The sequence below is a fragment of the Erpetoichthys calabaricus genome, chromosome 2 (assembly GCF_900747795.2).
Source record: "Erpetoichthys calabaricus chromosome 2, fErpCal1.3, whole genome shotgun sequence".
In the NCBI taxonomy this organism is placed as follows: Eukaryota; Metazoa; Chordata; class Cladistia; order Polypteriformes; family Polypteridae; genus Erpetoichthys; species Erpetoichthys calabaricus.
Genome location: NC_041395.2, coordinates 35,306,488 through 35,331,352, shown reverse-complemented (window position 1 = coordinate 35,331,352; position 24,865 = coordinate 35,306,488). Strand labels below are relative to the sequence as shown.

Sequence of the window (24,865 nt, the reverse complement as noted above, 5' to 3'; positions counted from 1 at the left end):
CACACATACATTTAGTTTTAATCAGGAAATTAGTACTGATGTTTTTACATGGGCATTGAAGTGCTTAACATACAACTCATCAGCTGTACGCCATTAGAATTATCTGTTTCATTGCAGAATGCAGTCTTGATATGTCATGCAAAAATAAACAAAAAGAAAAAAACTTGGGGATTTTGCCTCTGTAATATGACACCAGCATTAGTGTGGTGACTCCCACTGGTCTGTTTACTTTGCAGTGCCAAGGAGGTATGGCTGGGATTGTTAGATATGAACTGAGCAACAAATAAATAGCCATTTAATGGTCAGTGTCATCCAGCGCTTGACTGTAAAACTGATGACAAAATCTGTCCTTATATCCTATTCATTGCTCCTCATCATTGTGGGTGACTGAAACATCTACATTTATGTCCTTCCATGTAATTGTGCATTATTCAAGCTTGTTTCTTAATCAAATTCAGAGCTTTGAGTTTCAAATAGTTATTAATGCTTGATATTAGTTTGTATCCTGTGATATTAATGTCATCTTTACTTTTATTTCTTTGTGTTCCTTTGATAATTTGTTAAATGAATTGAATATTCAAAAGGTGCTACATAAACAGAATGTATTCATATTTTTATCATTATTATTTTTATTATCACATAGTCATATGAGCTCAGGTTTGATTGCTAATCTGGTGAATGTCTGAGTTTGCATGGCTATGCAGACTGAGTGCGTGTAAATTCAGAAATTGTTTTAAAGTTGGGTATTAGAAGTATGTCATTAAGCACTGTCTGCTTCCAAAATCTGTTTATTCCTACACATGTTGTTAAAAAACCTTCTCCCAGTTTAGGCTCACAGGGAACTCCTTAGTTTTTGCATGTTACTTATAAGCAAGAGATCTGAGATATTGCTGTAACAGATGTTTGGTATATAATGTTAATGATATCCTTGCAGAAATGCAGTATATACATGGAAAAACTTTCATCTTTATATGTGCAAATATGGTTATTAACGCTGTTCAAGTAGTGACTTCAAAGTATTCCAAAAAAAATAGCAAAATAACAATTCCCTGAAGAAAATACACTCTCAGCGGTTTCAAGCTGGGTAGGTAACATATTGCATGCATAAGGAAATATCCTCTTTTTTATATTTCTTATGTGGGTGTTGATCTTACTGCTCACAAAAAGATCTCAAATTACTATTTATTTAAAGTTGTTGTAGGTTAAAGTAACAAATTACATCCGAATACAATGGTTTCATTCTTGCATTTTCTGATGGTACTAGAAACCTTGAACTGTCGCATTATCAGGAAAAATATAATTCTGTCACAGTAAAATCATATGCGTTAATTGGATATGTACAATATGAACAATATACAGTTTTACACATTATACAACATGTGAACAATATTGGTGTTAATTGCTGAAAAATTATAACTAAAATGAGAAAATAGCAAAAAAACTAAAGCTAAATAAAAACTAAAAAAAAGAGTTTAAACTAAATTAAAACTAAAATTAGAAAATGGTGAAAAACTAAAACATCCAAAATTTAAAAATGCCAAAAAACTATAACAAAATAAAACTAAAAAAATATCTTTATGCTAGAAAAAAAACTGAACATATTGGATTTCATCCAACCTATTACTCTTAAATACCTTTTTATATTGTTGCTTGCTTTTCCTTGGTTAGGTTAGGGGTGGAGTGGTGGCTCTGAGGCTAAGGGTCTGCGCTGGTATCCTGAACGTTGCCGGTTTGAATCCCCGTCACTGCCAAAAGAGATCCTACTCTGCTGGGCTCTTGAGCAAGGCCCTTAAACTTCAATTGCTCCAGGGGCGCTGTACAATGGCTGACCCTGCGCTCTGACCCCATGGGGTATGCGAAAACTAACAAATTCCTAATACAAGAAATTGTATAAGGCGAAATAAAAAAAAATAAAAAAAATTCTTAAAGGGGTTTTAATCACAATGTACTTTTAAATATTAAATCTGTGTTTAACAAACCTAGGTTTTTTCTGCTAGTTCATTCTTTAGGTTGTGTAAAATGAAAGGACATCACAGTTCAACAAAATCCGTTGAATTTATAGTGCATTTTCAAGCACTGAGTATAGAAACACAATGGAAAATAATGTTTGACTATTGTTAAGTATCCGAACGGGGAACATTTCTAAAAGTATAAAGTGAAGTTTCAGCACTTTAATTTAGTGTATTTTTCATATTGTGCATGAATCACCTTCTGGTATGTTGTACTAGGGCAGGGGTGGGCAGATTCAGTCCTGGAGGGCCGCAGTGGCTGCAGGTTTTTGCTCCAACCCAATTGCTTAATAAGAAGCCCTTATTGCTCAAGTAACACTTCAGCTTCACTTTAGTTGTCTCGCTCGTTAAGATTTTGAACCCTTATTGCTTATTTTAGTCTTAAACAGCCGTATTCTTGTTTTTTAATTGCTCCTAATTAGCAATACCACGCAAATGACAAAAGAGACCAGCATTTCTCCATTTAGCTTGTTTTCATTTACACCTGTGTGTATTTCTCATGCACTGTTTGGTTTAATTAAATACTTGGAAGGAAAGTGAAGAGAAAAAACTGAAGCACTGAGAATTACTCATCTGTTTTAGACTTCAAATCATTTGGATGATATCCTTAGAAAGGAAAATAAATCTAGGATATGAGAATGACATGGCAGAGGTAAAGCACTAGCAAGCCATGCAATTAAATAATTGACAAGGATTGGTTTTTAATTAAGCAACTGGGTTGGAACAAAAACCTGCAACCACTGCGGCCCTCCAGGACTGAATCTGCCCACCCCTGTACTAGGGTGTTGTACCATGTTAGCCATTGTGAATGTAGAGAAAAGCCAAGCAAAATGACCCCTTTTATTGGCTAACTAAAAAGATTACAATATGCAAGCTTTCGAGGCAACTCAGGCCCCTTCTTCAGGCAAGATGTTGAATTCGTGTCAGTGCCAATGTTGGTCATATACTGTAATAGACAACTTCAATTGACATTTTCTGAGATTTTAAATTTTTAAGTTGGATAATATAATTTTCTAGCTCACTAATATTCACTCTTTTTATAATTTTGTCTGCTTTAGAAATCAGTGATTCACAGCAGACAGTTTCCTTTTCGGTTCCTTTCTGCGTACAAAGTCATTGTGGATTTGGAAAAGCAACAGAAAGAAGCTGCTGGTAAAACCTTACAATTTTTTAACTGCTTGATGTATAGTGTTTTGAAATGATTACCATGAACCATTCCAGTAGTTACTCAAAATAGTGTTAACAGTAATATTAGGACCATCTTTTTAAAGCTTCAGATATCTACTAACAGTGCTATCATAACTGGAACATTCTTCCTTTATCACTTTTACCCTCTTTGTCCACATCATGAAATATTTATCTTAATACTACATATTGTTTTTATTAACTGGAGACAGAAATTTTCTCATTTATAAATTTGGTCCCTCTGAAACTGCATTTGCTGAGCACAATTGCAAAAATTTGTGGTGGATATAAGCTTTTACTTTTAATAATTTAGACCTCTTTTGATGGTAGTGTTATTTAAACTAGATGTCTGAATTTTGAAAATCCGATTTACCATTTAGACTGTGATCCAAAAGACAGTTTCAGTGTCTTTTACTAAAGTTTAAATTTGCTAGCCTAAAATTTAACATTTGTGCCAACATGTGCAAAATGTTAAATATAAAAAAAGGTTGCTTGACTGGGAACTGCATGTAATGATGTTAAATGGATAACATTTTTTTTTTTCTATTTAGATTGTTAGCTTCATCCAGGTTACGTGTTCAGTTGGTGGAAGATGGTATGCTTTGTCTTACAATGAGCAGTTCATTCAAGACTTGCTTTAAGAACCCTTATAGAAATTACAAAACTTCACCAAAATTAAGTTTAAGATGAATGTCCAGTTCAAGCTACTTGGCAACATATGGCATGGCAACTGGTTGCTTTAGACTGCTTGCTAGAAAAATAGTGAGGTATCTTGCTTCATGGAAGACAGAGACTTGTTGTTTTATTTTATGCATAGCAGAAAAAAAGAGAAGTTTGCACATGTTTGGCCAGAAGTCCATTATAGACAGCAGTGAATTAAACCAATGGTCTCAAGTTACTGTTGTTCATAAATTCCAATATAAATTACATCTTCTTTAATCTTAAACATTATGGCCGTAGCTGGTCATGTTGACATTCCTTTCTTGTACGTCTTATGTCTTACTATTGGCAGATTTGCTGACATCATGTAAGAAGTTTTGCTTTTCACTTGCTACTTTTTAGTTTGTTACATCCAGATGTGGTTCACATTTCTCAGTTTGTTGAAGACAAACTAATATCACTTGTTCAGCCTCTTAATAACAGCTCTTCCTATAAGCCAGTATGTGTGCACTATATGTATTTTTATGCTTAAATGTGTTTCAGGATTAATATATTCAGGATTTAAATATATTTTTATAATTTTCTTCCCACATAGAACAGCCATTACAAAGTCGCTCAGAGATGTTAGCCAAGATATTGAGCCAAGTACACAAATCCTTCAAATCTGAGGTGTCCATATCAGGCTGGACGAGTAAACGAAGAAGAGCATTGCGTGTGCCTCTAATATACAAACAGCTAAAACTCAGAGAAACTTACCAGCGAAAAACAAGGTACAGTATTTGTTTTTACTTGTGTTCATGAATAATGTATTCCGTATATGTCTGTATTAAGGCCTTCTCATAACAGAGAAAAATAATAACAAAAATCGAAGAATTGTGCATTTTTTGAAAATAAAACACAAAAAGAATGGGTATACACAAGGGAGAAAATAAAGCACAAAACGGACAGAAATAATAAAACTTGATACCATAAATATTATATTTATCTGCCTGATTTAGATGTCTTGCTAAATTGCTTATCTAAGAAGTATCACTTAAGTGACCCCTTTTCATCGTCCTTGTTTTCAACCCCAAACAAAATAAATTATTACTTATTAGCCATCTTTGTATGCTGTTTTATAGATAGAGATGAGTTCACTATGACTTCTAGCTGTGTATGTCATTTGTATTGTGCCATCAATTATTCTGATCTACGGCCACCCCACCAGTGCCAGAAGATTCCACATATGCACAGCAAATATATACTGTGGTCATCTTGAAATCCTGTAGTCATCACATGTTACAAAGTGTGCTTCACATCACAAACATTGCTACTGAATATATTTACACTCAAACTGTGCATGCAAAAGAAACCTTTTTTTATTTGAATAATATCTCTGTCATTTAATTATGCAATATTCACATTCAAAATCATAATTTATTTGTCACACAACCTCTCACTTTCTTAACACTAGAATTACCAAAGCCTATGAAAAAACTCGTAATCCTTTCACACCTCTCCATCAGTGTCTTTTGTTTTGTAAATGTGTCGATTAGCACAAGCAGCAAGCAGCCTGCTATCCCATCCCCCTTTTGATGGTGCTCAGCTCGGGCAAAAAGTTCTCCCAGCTCAAGTCAAGGCTCCTTATCTGCGTGTGAGGTTCCTGGAGTTGTACAGGGTAAATAAAACAGTATATTGTTATTTGGAATACATGTATTTCTTGTTTGTTCTGTGTCTACAAAGGTCTGGGTGTTAAAAACCCAAGCTCAAATGTCAATTGACAGGAAGTTGATACATATTCTTGAATGGTGCAGAGGCAGGAACTGCTGCCTTATAACCCAAAGGTACAGGGTTTAAGTCTTGGTGCTCCAAGTATTGAGCTGCTGCTATTATTATTACTATAATATAAAAAAAAAACATACATTTGATTTGAGTCTGTAACATCCGGTGTAAATTTGGCTACTTGTAAAAGTTAGCGCTTATTTTTTTTTTTTTTTAATTACGCTTTATTGTGGCAGTGACGTTCACGTGGTACAACGAACTTGCCTCTCCCTCTCTGAGTTGATGCCATTTATCTCTCTATTCTTTTCACAAGAACTACAATAACTACAGTTGGTGCTGTGGCTGACGCCTGCTTAGGTCTATTTGGTGTACCAGCAATCAAAGATATGATGTCCTGTGACCACTAATAAAGTACCATATGACATTTGCGCTTTGACAACAAAGACACCTGTGCAGAATGTCTGAAAAATGACAGATTTGCTGCGGTTTCGGACATCTGGCAATGTTTTGTTGAGAACTGTGTTTTGAGTTACAACCCAAGACAAAGACTTTCCGAGTCTGTGGTCATAAAGCTTATGGAGCCGTTTCTGGACAAAGGCAGAACCATAACAACAGACAGCTTCTTCACAGCGCTTTTCCTGGCTAATAGATTGATGCTCCATGACACAATTCTGTTTGGCACCAGAAGTAAAATGTCACTTTAGTACGCGAGCAATTTGCCACGCTAGTGTTTAGATCTGGCAGTGCCATGCTGACGATGTATATGCCCAAAAAGAAGAAGCCTTTGATTTCAGTCTGTAACAGCCAGTGTAAAGTAACTGGGAAAGGAAGCCAGTTAATCACAGAGCACAGTCAGTCACACATACACATATTCAATCATTGACCAATTTAAAATCACCTCTTATTCTAACATGTACGTCTTTCAGAAAAACCAGTGTATCCAGAGAAAAAGAAAACAATAAATGGGGAGAATGTGCATAAACAATGTGTAAAATAACTAGGCTAAGTTTCAAGCCCACGGTTTCAGGACTGTGCGGTCACAGTCTGGTCCATTTTGTTACACTGCCTCTCAAAGTTATATATAACATACAATAATATTTTCAGGGCAGCGCAGTGGTAGCACTGCTACCTGGCAGTTGGGAGACCCGGATTCGCTTCCCGGGTCCTCTCTGCGTGGAGCTTGCATGTTCTCTCAGTGTCTGTGTAGGTTTCCTCCAGGTGCTCCGGTTTCCTCCCACAGTCCAAAGACATGCAGGTTAGGTGCATTGGCGATTCTAAATTGTCCCTAGTGTGTGCTTGGTGTGTGTGTGTGTGTGTGTGTGTGTGTGTACACCCTGCGGTGTGCTGGCGCCCTGCCCAGGGTTTGTTTCCTGCCTTTGCCCTGTGTTGGCTGGGATTGCCTCCAGCAGACCCCCATGATAATGGATGGATGGATAATATTTTCAAATGAGGGTTGTGACGAGGCTTGAAGTTGTTTTTTGCATTGTTGGGGAACAAGTAAGGATTAACCTAGTATAAGCTGTCAGCCCATGGCAGCAAAATAATGTTTTCTCTTAAATTATACTGTTTCAAAATATTTGTTTACCTTCATCGGCAGGAACCTACGATTAAACATGGATCTGCTACAGAAATATAAGAATGCTTTAGAGATGGCCATCAACATTTCTTGCCAACACAATATACCTCCTCTTAGTGGTCGTAGCCTTATTTTTATCCGTTGTGATTCTGAATTGAATATGCAGTGCAGGGGCGCTGAAAGTTTCTGCATTTCCTCAGATTCTGATAAAGGACCTGTTAAAGTAAGTGCTCCCAGTTAACATTTTGTACTTGGATATTAAGAATGTTTACTCTTAAAACACTTCCCTTTTCCTTTAGGCGAGTGGTGGTGCCAGAAAAAGGATTTGTTTAATTGTGTTTGCTGCATTAAGTGCTTGTGGGACTGTGTTGGGCCTGTGGGATACAGGGAAGGCGTGCCCCATGGCTGAAGAGAAATAAAGAAAGTTTGTTTATTTTACACGTGCCTCTGCGTCAGTCTGTGCCGGGTCGGGCGCAATATAGCGCCTTATTACAAGTTCTAGAATGGGTGATTTTATTTTTTTAGTTTTTTTTTCTGGTCTCGGAATCATGACTTGTCCACCAGGTTGTTAACCAAGCCCATCCACTTTGCAATTTCTTGCCTAACATTTAAGCGGTCCATTTTCTGAACTGCTTATAAAGTAAACTTTAGAATTTTAAATAGCCAGCAGTGTTACTAACAGTGTCACTGATAGCTGTGTTGCGGTAAATTAACCAGAACAGAATTTAAAAATGTTCATTCTCAGCTACAAGCTGGTTATTCTTTGTTTTAGTGCTGTACTCTTCATTTGACATGATCTTTTGTGGGGAGCATACAGGTACATAGCTAAAGCAAATTATCTGACAAGCAGACATATTGAGGTAGGGGTGAGTTTAGCAACCACAGGGCATCACTGATTGTTTTATCATAGAATTTTGCCTTCATATAGCTGCTTTATAGCGCACCCTGTGTGCAGTGTTATCTGCACATGGACGGGTGTTTTAAGCAAAGAGACTTACTAGCTAAGCATTAGCAAAGCAAATGGCTAAGCTACACCTGTGTCAATCACCAAAGCAGGTGACCACTCACCATGCTGCTACTATTGGTAAACATCTTTTCCTCAGCTGCTAACCCCTGTGGGAACATGGTAATCATACACACTAGGTGCTCTTTACAATATACCTACACCCAATCAAACAGTTTATCATTAATATTATTATAAAGCAACATTAATAAAAACACAGTAAAAGAACTGGTAGCAAAAGCAGGAAATGTATTTGAAAACAGACTTTAAAGATAAAGAAATTTATTTGTAAAAGAGTCTCATTAAAAACATGTATGCAGAAAATAAATGTGATGGAAAATGAGTCTTTTAAAGTCTAGATACAGGGTTACTTCAGATTGCTCTTCAGTCCACAGAGGTCCTTCTCAGTTCCATTGGGCTCTTCTCCTTCTTTGCTCTCCTTGCTTTTCTCCCTCCTGCTCTACTCTTCCTGCCTGATCTGCCTAGCATGCACCCCAAACTTAATAGCCCAACTTCACATTTCTCTCTATATATAAAAGAAAATCCTGGAATGGAAAGCAAATGCAAGGCTACGATACGTGATAATCTCAAAAGACATTTTAAAGACCTGCGAGACCAAGGAGACTTGCCACGGTGCGTCTCGCAGGGACCGTAAACATGAGACTTGGTGCCAAGAGATTGTCCCAGGGCCGTAGCAAAAAGGGCAGCAGCTGTACAGGCTTTAAATGATTGAAGGGCAGCGCAACAGCAGCTACCCCAACCAAACGCGAGCAGCATTATACATCCTGCAAGAAAGAATTCAACCACGCCCGTGGCCAGAAATAAGAGAGATATTGCTTTTACAACGTCATGTGAGACTAGGCAGTGAGCCACCATTTAAAACAAGTCAACAGACCTCTAAGCTAGCAGTTGTTGGATTGCTTTTGGCAGGCAAGCATCATGTGTTCCCAGCTCTTAAAACAACGACATGCGACAGGCAGAAGAGGCAGCTAGCAAGCAGTAAAAAGACAGCAAATGATCCAAAGGCATATCCTTAGCGTACGTTCAGCCGCAACACCCTTCACAACACGAGCAGTATTATACGTCTGGGAAGAAAGAGATGTAACCTCGCGCAGGGCAGGAAATAAAGATACAAGTATTGTTTTTACAAAAGTTTTTAAAGTAAAAGTGAAAATAATGCATATGTAACAATTTACAAGAAAATAACAATCTCTTTAAATTGTAGATTGCCTGCCTAAGGTAAAGTCATCCCTGATGAATGGGGACGTGGGAATGAGGGGTCCTTTCATCGGATTAGCGCTATTTCAGATGTGGAATGGCAAAATGGGGGAGGCAGCTTGATGAATGAGGTCTCCAGGACTTAAAGCAAATCCAAATCATATTATGTGATATCATCTAATGTGAAATTCTACTCCATACTTCTAGAATTTTTATTTTTATACTGTATTGAGGATTTATTCTGTTCTATGAATTGTACTGTACAGCTCAGAATTAAAAGACAACGAGTAAAATGACAAAGTAGAACTTCATAAAGATGTTTACAAACGTTGGCGCTAAACACATGCAGAGCAAGTTAGAGACTATGAAACCAGTGAAATTAGAAAGGCTCAAAAAAAAAAAAAAAAAAAAAGGCGCTATACTCATGTGAAGAAAGTATAAGGATATGAAAGTAGGAAAATGAGAAAATATAAAAAAAGAAAGTAAAAATCGCAGTAGCACAAACAAACAAACTGCCTCATTTAACTATGCACCAGTCCAACTTTGGTTTTTGATCAGGATGAATTTCACTGCGTGTTGTCCTGTATAACTATGCATGTGACAAATAAAGAATCTTGAGAATTTCAAAAACGGAGTTTACCGCACATGCATTTATTAGTTATTTTGTTAGTGTATATATATTTATCTGTCTGCTTATTTAAAAAGCTAAATTTACCCCAGGAGTCAAAAACGTTCTGTCTAGCCCTTGTACAAAAACCTAGACAAAAGCTGGGGTATCACCTTGGTAACCCTATGTACTTTTGGAACTGTGAGAGGAAAATAGCACGACTTTATAGACAGAAGTCCAATGCAGAACTCTACTTACTTTTTTTACTTTGTAAAAAAAATTATTAACTGCTGATGATGTAGATCGTTTTGTCTGTGCTGAAATTCCAAACAGAGAAACCTGTCCTGACCTCATTAAAAAGATTCAGCATATTGGGACTCACAAGATTACAAATATTGTTTTTACAGAAGTTCTGAAATAAAAGTGAAACTAATGAAATAGCAACAATTCAAAGAAAAAAAAAATCTTAAAAGTGTGTATCCAGAAAACCAAACACGGGGGTTGGTGAGCGAAGCAAGCAGGGGGCGAAGCCCCCTAGTAATTAAAAATGATTTAAAGAATAATCAGTACTTGTTTGCTTTTCTCAAGCTGGTTTGTCCATTCTCGTCCTAATTACTGCAGGTCTAATAAGTTAACAATCTGTTCAAGATTGTAAAAGAATGATCTAAAAGATATAAGGTTCAAGTCAGTAAAGATACTGAATTTAAAATCAAGCTGCTTAAAAATATGCAGAGTGTGTTTAATATGGGATTAAAGATTCGAATTTAAAAGTTTCAGGAGACTGTTTAAGTAAAGTCAAAAGGTGTATGTTTTCTAATTGCTGGATATTTACTCATGTGTCCTTATTGCTGGTAGGTTAATCAGTGCCAGCTTTCACAGTTCACATTTTTACTTCTTTTTTGCCGCCCAAGTTCGTATTTTATATATTGATTAAAGGACAGTTCAGTATTGTGAGTTTTGAACAATAAAATCTTCATATGGCTTATTCTTATGCCAATGCAATGATTAATTGTCATGCACCAATATACTGTACTTAAAATGTGAGGTGTGCAACAATGTGTACAGGGCAATATCTGCCTAGTTTATTGAAAAATTAGTCAAATCAAAAATAGAAAGATGATTGATATTTTTTTAAGAGTAAGTCACAACACCTAACATCTTGTCACCTAGTATGGAAAGGATTTGCACTTTTGACAATTCTAACAGTGTCTTGCATTGTAATCAAGTCTTTTATGCAACTCAGAGTATGCTGAAGGTGGTTCCCAAAATTTTCCCCCCAATTTAAATGAGACATTTGTACAAGCCCAATTGTATATACGTGTGTGTGTTTTTAATTATATTTTTGTTTTTAATTCTAGTTTAAAATACTGTATGTGTATAAATATATTTTTTCACTGATTTATGTTTATTGAGGTTTTAGCAGAACTGTTTTAAAGCTATTATCTCTTTATTTAGGTCAAAGAGGTTGCATTGTTGTTAGGACTAATGATGGCAAGTGTTAGTGAAAATGCAAAATTGTATTTCTTTGAAGATGATAAATATCAGGAAGCAAAGCTACAGCATGGAACTGTACTGGAGAATCTAGAGCCCCTGATGCAGCAATGTGAGGTGAGCAGTTGGCAACTTTATCTATGCTGCTTAATTGGAAAATATCCTAAAAGTATATTATGCACATTTGTTAGGGATTAGATAAAAATAATAATGTCAATTTCATATGAACCTTCCTAGCATCTCTAATTTATACTGCTCAAAATTGGGCTGTTTGTGAAATTTATTTCAGTAGTCAATGGTAAGTATGTTTGACTTCTATTTTTTTTAATCGACCATTGTTCAGCTCTGCTTATAAAGCATAGCATTTTAACTAAAACTGAAATAAATATCATTCAATCAGACTTTTTGTATTGTATCATTAACAGCATGCCCCACTAAAAGGCACTTTACAAGGGTAATTCAAAACAATAACTTGTATTTCTTTTGGAATTAAATTGAATAAACTAAATTTATAAATCAATACAGAGAATTTTCATGTATTATAATATAGTGTGAAATTCACAGAAAGAAAATCTACAAATACTGTACATACATTAATGACTTCAAGCCTGAGGCACACATCCAGTTAATTATTAAGAGCTTTTAGTGGTCATTCATGGTATGTACAGTATCTAGTCCAGCATACCAGACATACAGATCCATGAAGACACAACTTCTACAGTATTTAACTTAGACAAAAAGAACACTTATTTAAGGATTTTGTTCATTAACTTAGTTTTCTTCTCAGCATCATCAATCCTGAGTACCTACATACAAACTCTAGGACCCATTAACTATAACTTCGCACCACTCCATGTGTATCTGATTAAACAAATGATGAGAACTTGCCCCCTCGGTTACCAGCATGAATTAATTTAAAGAAAAAAAAAAGTTGGCCAAGACTCCTTATTGTAACTATCCATTCCAGGCAACCACTTCAACATCAGGTTTTAGAATTTATGTATACTGTTTTAATGACAGATACAAAGTTTTTTTTCAAGATAACCACCAATTTGCTTTCTGTGCAAACAGAAGTGTTAAACATGCTTGTTATCTTACATCAAATCTACACATTTCTTGATCAGCCTGGTTCATATGTCAGAGCACTATTTTTTATTTTCTTCAGCATTCAGTACCATACATCCTCACATACTAATTGTGAAACTGAATAGTATGAATATAAACCCATTTATCATATTATTGATTAAGGACTTTCTTTTAAATCGTTCAGACAGTCAAGGTACAGGATGCTTTTTCAAAAGTCATTCATTGAAACACAGGAAGTCTGCAGGGTTGTGTCTTGACGCTATTACTATTTACTGTATACACAAGTGACCTGAGACAGAACAATGACCATTGCTCCATTATCAAATATGCTAATGACACCATCCTCATAGGACACATATCTTGGGAGGATGAAAGTTACTATCTAAGTCAAGTGGACTATGTTTAACTGGTGTAATAAAAACTTTCTCTCTCTGAATGTAAAAAAGACCAAAGAAATGATACTTGATTTTAAGAGACAGAAATATGTATGTTCACCCATTGTTATTTTGGGGGAGGAGGTAGAAATAGTGAATGAATATAAATACTTATAAATAACCTAGGTAACAATCTTAACTGGAATGCAAATACCAAAAAAAAAATCTCTAAATGCAGTCAGCGCTTATTTCTCCACCATAAACTCGAACTGTTTAAAGTATACAATGATGCGCTTTTATTGCAGTATGATCCAGTATACCACTTTCAGTTTAATTGCCTGGTTTACTGGTCTGACAAACCAAACCAAAATTAAAAAAAAAAAAAGCTCCAGCAGGTAAAGTTATTGGGGCTTGAAGTAGATGATCTGGGTAGTGTATTTCAGAGGACAATGCCAAAGAAACTGTAATTCATCTAAACTGATGACAGATATCTGTTCCATGTTGAACTTAACTTCAGTAAATCAGGAAGGATAGTAACTCTGAAAACCCACACAAATAGCTCCAGAAATTCCATTCTTCCTAGTGCCATACAACTTTTTAATAAGGAATATTGGAGAAAATGATTAAGATTTGATATGTATCCTGTAACCATCAAACTGCCTTACCTTAACCTGTCTAGTCTCTATTTGGTTTGTTTTATTTCTTTCTGTCTTGTTATTAGATGCAACTGAGAAGGCAAATTTCATGTTTTTTTTGTGTGAACACAACTAAATAAAGAAACCTTGAATATATATGTATATATGTATGTGTATTTGTAGCTAGAGATCCACAAAGGGAGAAAAAGATTTGCGTATCTTAAAATAGTTTTTTATTTCTAAGCTTTCAACAACCTACCAGGTATCATCATCAATGGAAAATGATTAGACATACATGAATCAAAGGAAATATATAGCAGGTGAAGGGTAGGAGTGGAGGAAGAGATTGTAAAGGGGGGTGGATTAATAAGGTGAGGTTCGGAAGGTGTTGGTCATAAAGTGTTTTTTCTTATTTGAATGTTCTTCTTTTTAAGCCTGCAAATGCTCAGTTTAAGTCCAAGTTTCTGTTAATGGCATTTTCATTAGAGAGCCAAGATTCAGCCAATTCTCTGGCACTCTTATTATTGGCCATGAATTTTATTTTTACGGTGTCCTGGTTAAACGTGTGGCTGGTGGAACTTGCATGTGTGTAAATCAGAGACCATGGGTCTGTCTTCTGGCAGCATTGTGATGTTCATGTATGTTTGTTGCGAGTCTTTGGATGTTTGTCCCACGTATACTGCTAGGCGTGCATTGCATGGAATGCTGTAAACTGCGTTTCTTGTCTTTTGCGTTTCTTTGTGCTGATGGCTCTTCTGGGCATCTTCCAATTTCAAAGGAAAGTAAGCATGATGTGTCCTTCATCTGCTGCACAAGTTTCCTTAGCCAACTGCTGCGTCTATGGTCCTCAACATTGCCCGTTTCTTTATAGTGTACCTATAAGAATTGATGCTGGTCTGAAGGCTAAGGGTAGTCGCACCAAATATTGATTGGATTTAGATTTTTCTTCTATTAGCTCTCTTTGCATTTTGTAAATTGATACAAATAAACAATTAGAATTTATATTTGTGGAAGCATTCTTATTTTACAGTATTTTGCACAGTTCTGTATCTAGCATAGTGAAAATCTCATTTATTGAAACAGACTTAATGGTACAATGGTGAGTCTGTCTGTTTCGATCGTGTCCTTCATTTATGAACCTCTGTTCACCAGTATTGCCAACCCTTACATGCCTTTTTCTTAGTGCTTCTTATTGCCTTTCTTCAGTGGACATTCCAGCTCTATTGTGGATTTTGTGATGTTAGACTTACAAACTTATGCTGTATGGTTTACTGTCTTATGCCAGCTACTTTCATTGTTGATCCGACATTCCCACCCTCTTGTGGATGCTATGCAACATTACACCAGGCAAGGACATGGTTGCAGGGCGGATGTCTTATCGCTTTATGCACAGTATATAGGGATACAGTGGAACCTCGGTTCACGACCATAATTTGTTCCAAAACTCTGGTCATAACCCGATTTGGTTGTGAACCGAAGTAATTTCCCCCATAGGATTGTATATAAATACAATTAATCCATTCCAGACCATACGAACTCTATGTAAATATTTTTTTTAAGTTTTTAAGCACAAATATAGTTAATTAAACCATAGAATGCACAGCGTAATAGTAAACTAAATGTAAAAACATTGAGTAACACTCAGAAAACCTTGAACAATAGAGAAAACTAACACTGCAATAGTTCGCGCTATAGCGCTACCAACCTCTGGCTAAAAACACTTTTTTTTTAATGAGTTTTAAGCACAAGGAAAAAAAATGAACATTTGAAAAAATCTGTAATTTAATAAACCACCAAGAAAAGTAACATTGCAACAATGCACGCTACAAACCAATCGCTGTAAACAGAAGTGACAACAAAAACAAGCCCAGTGCATTCTTTAACTGCCTTCTCTACCTTATGTGTCCAGCTCTCTCGCTCGCTCACTCGCCTGTGTGTGTGTGTGTCTCTCTCACGCGCCTGTGTGCGTGTCTCTCTCTCGCGTGCCTGTGTGTATGTGTGTCTCTCTCTTGTGTGTGTCACGCTCTCTCGCTCTCTCTCTCGAGAGAGACTGAACACGTACAAACCGAAAGGGAAATTGGCTTGTTCGTATACCGAGTATGTGGTCGTGAACAGATGCAAAAGTTTGGCGAACTTTTTGGTCCTAAACCGATTTGTACGTGTTCCGAGACATTCGTGAACCGAGGTTCTACTGTATTAACAATACTATATAATTATACAAACAGACATCATGATTATCTTGCATCATCACCTTCCTCCACACATCAAATTTAACACCAAATAAAGCATATGCAGATGTAGAATTATAGAAATAAATCCCAAATCGTGCAATGTGAGGCAAATGTAGGGCTGAAACATATGGTCCACTTTAAAGTCATGTAGTTCCTTGATGGAATAACAAAGGCAGTATCACCAGCAAAATGCCACAACAGTCTTATGTCAAAGGGCTTGGTTCACAATCAAATGTATATCTTTTATCTTCATATTATCCACCAACAAATGATACTTGCACTATTCTGTAGCATTCTCTGACAGGAGGTTTTTCAAGGCCAGTTTTAGGCATGTAGACTCTCTATACCTGGAGTTGTAGTTTCCGCCAATGTACCGTAAAACTTATTCCTTGATATTATCCCAGTGTAGATCCATTTATGTGCTATCTGTGGTCAGGAGAAGAAGACTACCTGCAGAATTGTCCTGCTTTTTCCCACTGTTGTGACCCTCCTTTGTGCTCCTTGAGTCAAGGGAGTCAGGTAATGGGAGGTCTGAAAACTGAGAGTACACCTTATGAGAAGGATTTAGGAGACGTAGTGGACTCTACGCTATCAACTTCCAGACAGTGTTTTTTATATTCCTTGCTTTGTACACCAGTAAATACAAGGTATCATCAATATACTAACAACCCAATTGTCCTTCATTCACTTAGAATATGGAACCAATGTAGTTAGCACGTTAAGTTAGAGAATATTTTATCTGTGGCACCTCTACATCAGTGGTCCCCAACCTTTTTAACACCAAGGACCGCTTTACTAGAAGCAAATTTTTCCAGGGACCGGTGTTGGGGGTTGGGGGATGGGGGTGGGGGATTCGAGGCAGGTTCATAGGGCAGTTTCATACAAAATTTACATTACATTTCTATTTTTATTAAGTTATGATATTGTAATAAAAATTATACAACTTACCATAATGCAGAATCAGTGGGAGCCCTGAGCTTGTTTTCCTGCAACCAGACGATCCCATCTGGGGACGATGGAAGACAGTGACACACCGAGTATGTTGTTTATGTTCAGTCTACTCCGTAATCTCGTTTTGGTTGCTGTCACTGCAGAAAACGCTGCCTCACAAAGATAGGATGTTGGAAATGGAAGCAGACATTTCAGTGCTTTTGTGGCAACCTCAGGATATTCCACCTTGACCTTTAATCCAAAACGTATGGAGATTTGAAGTTGTCTCAAACATACTTTTAAGGCCACCATCATTTGCAACCTCAAACAGTTGATCTTCTTCAAGCACAGACAAAGTTGATTCACCTGGCTTATACACAAATGGGTCACGGATCCCTTCCATCCCATTTCAGTTGGGAATAATGCTCAAACTCTATTGAAAGCTGAGATAGGTGGTCATACACTAGCTGGGAGAAAGAAGGCCCTGGCTTGGTATCTTTAACAACCTCTGCTAACGTTTGAAACGTATCAAAAATCCCAATGTTCATTCGTTGACCCCATAAATCAAGTTTGGCTTTGAATGCAGCCACTTTCTGGCAACTTGAATAATGAGTAACTTCTGCCTCTGCCCCACGTGCTGCTGCTCCACACTGCCTCAGATTTTCTTCCTCAGGCTCCTCCAGCCTGGCTCGGTACTGAGTCTGCAGAGTGGGTAAAGGTGGGGTGCCCAATAGTGCCTGTATGCCTGTTCATATTGTGGGGTTTCTGAACTCTTTTGGGATCCCCCAAGCCCCTCCCCCCCCCAACAGGAATGTCACACTGAAGTGCGTCCCAAAGTGCAATTACCGCGTCTGTGTTAGATTGTTTGTCCGTTGCTGGGGCAGGGCAACAGCAGGCTCACAGCGCTGCAGTGAAGCGCCACAGAAGCGATTCCTAAAAGATCGTGGTCGCACTATAAGTCCCTGTCTTACACCCCGAAAAACGAGACTGAGTCAGTACTTTAGCAAAACCAGCGTTATTAATTGTAGCAGGATCTGCCACTCTCCTATTAATAGACACAGCAGTCAGGCAGGGTTGTGACCAGGTTAGTGGCCAAGTAATCATGTTCCCTGCATTTACAATGTTCCTTGCATCACCCATCGAGATCTTTTCTGTTTGCTTTGGCGGAGAGACACAGCAGAGCTGTGAGCCTGCTGTTGTCCTGACAACAGATAAACAGTCTTCCACAGATGCGGTGATCGCACTTTGGGACGCTCTTCGGCGTGTTGTCCCGTTGACAGAGGTCCCAAGAGAGTTTAAAAACCTCACATTTTCTTGAATGAGTGCTGCATTCATAGGAATGTTTCTTGAATGAGCATCACTGAACCACATAAAAACTGTCTTCAAATGCAGCAGTTCACATACGTTTGCAACCCGAGATTTTTCTTCTTTTTTGCATATAACAAAGACATATGCATTGCATTTGTCATTCCAACAACATTAACACTGTTATTGTTTTTTCGTGTCTGCCGCTTCTATAGGAGGGTGACAATGAGTTAAATTCCAATGGATGTTTTTCAAATGTTAATGAGCAATAAGCAAAAGGTATCACTGAAAACCACAGAAAACAAAAACAGCAAAAAAATAGTACAAGGAAAGTTTGAAGAAAGAACAATGTTTCTGTTTTGGGATCGTTGTGCAAATGTGCAGAACTGAGCTGTGACCACAGAACTAACTGCTCTGTGGATGATTCATTCAAGCATTTAAAGGTCACTTTGTTGTAATGAAAATATCTGGTGAATGTACTTCGTAGTAACAAGATTTCTATAGACTCGTGTCATATGGGGAAACTGTCGGGACCTTAAAAATACTTCGTTGTAATACTCTCTCACCTCTTTCTGCGCCGCTGCAAAGCCCCACCTGCCTAGCATTCTGAGAAGTGTCCTCAGTGAAGGGGGCAGCCATTTTGCTGTAGCCCTTCACTGAGTGAGTCTCCGTTGCCAGACCCCTACTCTACATGATAGCCACCTTTTTCCACCCTGTTAAACTTGCACAGTTTTTAATGTTTGGGAAATGGACAGTATTCAATCATTCAGAGATTTGTATATAAATTAATGTCTTTGCATCCTATGAGCAAATACACTCAAAATTTAGTTTTCCCGTCAACACAATTTTTCCACTTTCTCCAAATTGGAAACTTTGCTAAACAAAATCTGCCCAATTTTCCTCACCTCCCACCTATTTCTATTACAGAAGAAATATATTGATCAGTCTTGAAGATGCAGACAGTATTTCTATAATAATATAAAACCATTTTAAATATCCCCAGATTCCTTCCTTTTAAAGTTCACAAAGTACAATGGGAAAAGGCAGACACACACAGAATTCACTCTAGAGGACAAGTCCAAAGAGGTTATGCTCAAGCTTTATAACACACTGGTGAGGCCTCATCTGGAGTACTGTGTACAGTTTTGGTTTCCAGGCTACAAAAAGACATAGCAGCGCTAGAAAAAGGTCCAGAGAAGAGCGACTAGGTCTGATTGACTGACTAACTCCAGGGCTATAGAGGATAAATTATGAAGAAAGATTAAAAGAGCTGAGCCTTTTAATTTTAAGCAAAAGACAATTAAGAGGAGACATGATTGAAGTGTTTAAAATTATGAAGGGAACTAGTCCAGTGGATTGAGACTGTTATTTTAAAATGAGTTCATATTGAACATGGGGACACAATTGGAAGCATGTTAAGGGTAAATTTCGCACAACCATTAGGAAGTTTTTCTTTTTCACAAAGAACGATAGACACTTGGAATAAGCTACCAAGTAGTGTGGTAGACAGTAAGACTTTAGGGACTTTCAAAACTTGACGATGTTTTTTTAGAAGAATTAAGTGGATAGGACTGGCAAGCTTTCTTGGGCTGAATGTCCCGTTCTCGTCTAGATTGTTCTAATGTATGCATCAGTAGTTTGGACTGACAGAGCTGTTGGTGTTCTTCCACTAATTCCTGGACAGCTAGGAGCTCAGTAGGATCCAAAGACTGATGAAAAAATTGCACAGTAGACATTTAGAAGAATCGTTCTTGTAGCTTTTTGTATTGTAGTCGTGCCATACTTTTGAGAGAGAAGCTGAGTGTCATCTGGGTGTCATAATTCTGAACCATTTTTCACCCAGTCACCGTACTGCTGTTTGTCATCCTTATTTATTATAGCAGACTTCAAAGTCCTCTAGACTTGAAAACAAACTGCTCACAACAGATGGATGCAAAGTCTCATTTGCGAGTTTTTCATATCCATTACAAATGCATTTTATCTTCCTTGAACCAAAAAAATGTATTACTGAGGGGAGAAAGAAAAAGCTGGGGAGAACATTGAAGGAAGAGGAGAAGGTGCTTTCTCTTACAGACAGAATGGAGGGGCAGGGTTGATGGGTCACATTACTTTTGGACTGTCAGAACAAAAGTCAATTTTGTTCGTTGTTTCTCTTTACTGAGCATTCAAGATTTTAGCAGTACAAGTGTTTTATGCACTGTATACATAGCAGTTCTAAGGCTCTATTGATAATTTATAAATGCAATATGCATATGCCACTAAATAATTAAAAGAGTTAGCAACTAACTCAATAGAACAAGGCAATGCTTAAAGTTATGAAATGTTAAAGATAGATAGATAGATAGATAGATAGATAGATAGATAGATAGATAGATAGATAGATAGATAGATAGATAGATACTTTATTAATAACCCCAAGGGGAAACACTATAAAGAAATAACAAATTAAATAATTTAGTAAGATTTTAAACAAAACTTTTATAAGCACTTTTGCAGGGAGTATATTACTTTCTGTCTATTAATTAATGTCTAAATCTGACATCATAACTCAAAAACAACTTAGTCCTGATGAAATATGACACAGTTATTAGCATTCTAAAATTACATAACCCTGTTGATGTTAAGAAAATTTATTCCAATAGATTTTGCTGTGCAGAGACGAAGATTTAGATCAGAATATTAACTTAAGTCTTCTAGTAGTGATTACCATATGCAGAGTTGTGCCATATTGTAATAAAGTGAGTATATATTAATTGCCAGGATGCAAAGCCTTTGCACATGTTCTACATGGTAGTAGTTTCTTCAGTATCATAACTTGCTTTTTTATGTTCATGTAGGCTTTTCCAGAGTCACAGGAAAAACTGTCAGTATCCAATTTCTTTTTTGATTTAACAGCTCAAGGAATAAAGGTAATATTTCTGTTTTTTCTCTCTAATCACTGAAAAATGAAACCTGTAATTTAACCTATATTACCTTTATAGACAATACTCATTTTTTGGGAAATATTGTATAACTTTATTGGCTTTAATTCTTTTAGGGAAATATAACACAATATTGTTATGTTTTCATTAATGGAAAGATTAAAAATGTAATTTTCTTTCCAAGTCACCTAATAATCCTGGTTTTGTGTGTAAAATGTCAGTATATATTGTTTACATCATTATTTTTCTAAGCAACATTCATTTCAGAACACCGCAAACAATAAATTATGTATTGTTTTTTGTTTGTAAATAGTATGCAAACAGTGAGTATAACTGTTAAGATCTGTTAAGGTAAAGCTGGAGAGTTAATGTGTAGGACAACACAAATGTGAATGAGTACTAAGAAACTGTTTCTAAACTAATTGTATATAGCCTTAGAAAGAGACCAGTAATATCCATTACAGAGATGGTTGTGAGAGCTTAAGTTGGTTAATTGAAATGGTAATATTAATGTATTTCTTTATAGTAACAGAAAATTCACAGAATATTAAATACATTGATAAAGCATGTACATACAGTATCTATTAGACATTTAAACATAATAAAAGTTCATTCAAATCCAATTTTGATGTTTTACTAATCTGGTCATGCTTTGGTTGCAGGTCGACACCTTGATGATTATGTGGCCAAAATTTCCCTTTGAAGATTTAGAGTACCCTGTGCATCAATATCGAAGACAAGTGAACCCTAACACACTTGTGATAAATTTGGGTTTTAATGATAGATTTGAAACGTAAGAAGATTATAAATATATACATGGTTTTTTTAGGGTATTTATTTTTTGCGGGCAGTACTTTTCAAATACAACTTAGAAATGAGTACATTAAAGGGTCAGCTCAGGTTGGAAGGTTGGGAGACAATGTGAGAGAGGCAAGATTGTGTTGGTTTGGACGTGTGCAGAGGAGAGATGCTGAATATATTGGGAAAAGGATGTTAAGGATAGAGCTTCCAGGCAAGAGGAAAACTGGAAGGTCTAAGAAAATGTTTATGGATGTGTTGAGAGAGGACATGCAGGTGATGGGTGTAACAGAGCAAGATGCAGAAGACAGGACAATATGGAAAAAGATAATCTGCTGTGGCAACCCCTAACAGGAGCAGCCAAAAGAAGAAGAAGAACTTTTCAAATGTGGCACTAAAATGTATTTAGTAAAATAATACTTTAGTCAGAGTATGGTTATAGTCATTGGCTGTATGGATTTTGTATACAGTATTTGTATGTTCACACCATGTCTGTATAGTTTTTTTTATCTAGAAACTGCTTTTCTTCCAACATACAAAAAGCATAAATGTTAGGTTAAATGGTGATTGTAATCTGGCCCCTTGTGATAGTGGGTATATGCCCTGGGATGAACTGGTGCTCCACCTAAGACTGCTTCCTGCTTTGTACCTCTTGTAATTCTGAACGGAATCAAGTGGGTTTAGTAATGTTTTTGGCCATAGTTATCTTGCATTATTCCTATAAGTTCTTCTTGATTTGAGGTACTGCTGAAGGTTACAAGGTATAGGTACCAGTCTAAGGACTACAATTATTATTCCTGAATTATTTATATGCAGAATTCCTAAATAACAAATATCATATGCCTCAAGTATTAAACAAAATACTTTGTAAAAATATATGAGAATGGCTAGGTTAGCTGATAAATTAGCCCAGTGATTTTAGGGCTTCTTTTAACTTGTATCTCTATATTTTTATATTTTTCCTGTTCTATCTCTGTAATTTCAAATGATCTTTGCCAAGTATTTGTTGATTTGCTAACATGCTTACTGACTTTTGAATTAAACTTGTATTATGAAATCAATATTTCATTGTGTAATTATATTTTTTTTCAGATCAAAATCTGTTGATAAAAACTGGGTAGAACTCTATGGATTCACTGAGCAAATTCTAAAGTAAGTTATTTATTATCCTTGTGTGCTGTGGCAAGTGGTGAAAAAAGTGTGTTGTTTTAAATCCAGCGTGTTTTTACTGTTGTCTGTTTATTTTCAATCAACTTATAATGCAGTTTGTTTTTTCAAACTCATTTACAAGATTGTTTAAAATACCAGGTGCATATTTTGGGTTGTAATCTAAACAACTTCAAGTCTAAATGGTTGCACTACCAAAAATATGATTCCACTATTCTGTGGGAGTACGCTGAAATATGCTATTTTGTTAATTCCCTCATTGTTATTTGTTTTTGGGCCCCTTAAATTTGGAAGTGTGCTATGAATCTCACTTATAATTTGACAGAAGCATTAATAAAGTCAGTTACTGGCAAACATTTCAGAGAAGTTTCTCTGCTGCTAAAGTCAATTAGTCTGAGTGTCTGCCCACCGCCGAGTTTCATTAGATATCCTGACTTAGATGGTCTCACACAGTTGAAAAAGTGAAGCACATAATATTGCCTCTGAACCCAAGTGAGGTGTAAGGTTGAGTCAGCAAGCAGGAAAAACCTGTTCATAATTGGACCAACAGCAGCAGTGTTGTAGGGCAGAATAAGCCCTGTGACACCAGACCAGATCCCCACTGTTTGTTTCCCACTGTACCAGGCTGTGTTATCTTCTATGCATCTGGCACTTAACTTCATTTTTATTATTTTACAAATCTGATACATTTGTAATCAGTAATAAATTAAAAGTATGTTGGACATGTTTGTTAATTTAATAATGAATAAGTTGGAGAAAAAAAATATTGATTGTATTTAGATATTTTCAAGCATATCAAGCATATTTGTTAATTATAGTTTCAAAATTTAATGATATAGTCATATAAATAGTGAATATCCTTTTCGTATGCGGTGTGCAGACCTCAGTATGTGCGTCTTGGGAACTGCAGGTCTGACATTGTGGTCAGCAACACAGGAGCGCCGCAGGGGACTGTACTTTCTCCGTTCCTGTTCAGTCTATATACATCGAACTTCCAATACAACTCGGAGTCATGCCACGTGTAAAAGTTCGCTGATGACACTGCTATCGTGGGCTGCATCAGAAGTGAGCAGGAGGAGGAGTATAGGAACCTAATCAAGGACTTTGTTAAATGGTGAGACTCAAACCACCTACAACTGAACACCAGCAAAACCAATGAGCTGGTGGTGGATTTTAGGAGGACCAGGCCCCTTATGGACCCCATGATCATCAGAGGTGACTGTGTGCAGAGGGTGCAGACCTATAAATACCTGGGAGTGCAGCTGGATGATAAATTGGACTGGACTGCCAATACTGATGCTCTGTGTAAGAAAGGACAGTGCCTGCAGTTTTAACAGCACTTACAGAATTTCAAAAGATATCCGGTCTCAGAATTAATCTGAATAAAAGTATACTCTTTCCAGTGAATTCACAAGCATATCATATTAGATTAGACACCCTACCTTTTACCATAGCAGATCAGTTTAAATACCTAGGGGTAAATATCACAAGTAAACATAAAACTGTTTATCAACAAAATTTTGCCATCTGTATGGAAAAAATTAAGCAAGACTTGCATAGATCTCTTAATTAATATATCATTAAAGGAGTGGAAGGTAACATTGCAGAGAATTCAGTCAAGCTCCATATGCGCAAAGCATAGAATTATTCAACTAAAAATTATATATCAAGCTCATCTGTCTCGCTTAAAACTGTCCAAAATGTTTCCAGGGCAAGATCCAACCTGCGAATGCTGCAACCAAGCTCCTGCCTCACTGGGTCACATGTTTTGGGCATGCACCAAATTAACATAATTTTTGAACCAAAATTTTTAAGTGCCTTTCAGACAGCCTTGGGGTCACAATCTCTCCTAACCCACTAACAGCTGTGTTTGGTGTTCTTCCAGATGGACTTGAAGTGGAGAAGGAC

General features: G+C 36.7%; 1 protein-coding gene across 5 annotated transcripts in view; it reads left to right on the top strand.

Annotated features, from left to right (window-relative positions):
• Positions 1-24,865, top strand: part of tep1 (telomerase-associated protein 1) — a 171,710-nt gene that overhangs the window by 59,024 nt on the left and 87,821 nt on the right. For all 5 annotated transcript variants that reach the window (XM_051923151.1, XM_051923147.1, XM_051923148.1 and 2 more), the window contains exons 11-17: positions 3,068-3,161; positions 4,450-4,624; positions 7,213-7,414; positions 11,475-11,627; positions 20,909-20,980; positions 21,655-21,785; positions 22,883-22,942. In XM_051923151.1, the coding sequence (XP_051779111.1) occupies positions 3,068-3,161; positions 4,450-4,624; positions 7,213-7,414; positions 11,475-11,627; positions 20,909-20,980; positions 21,655-21,785; positions 22,883-22,942 (887 nt within the window). The remainder of the gene's footprint in view (positions 1-3,067; positions 3,162-4,449; positions 4,625-7,212; positions 7,415-11,474; positions 11,628-20,908; positions 20,981-21,654; positions 21,786-22,882; positions 22,943-24,865) is intronic.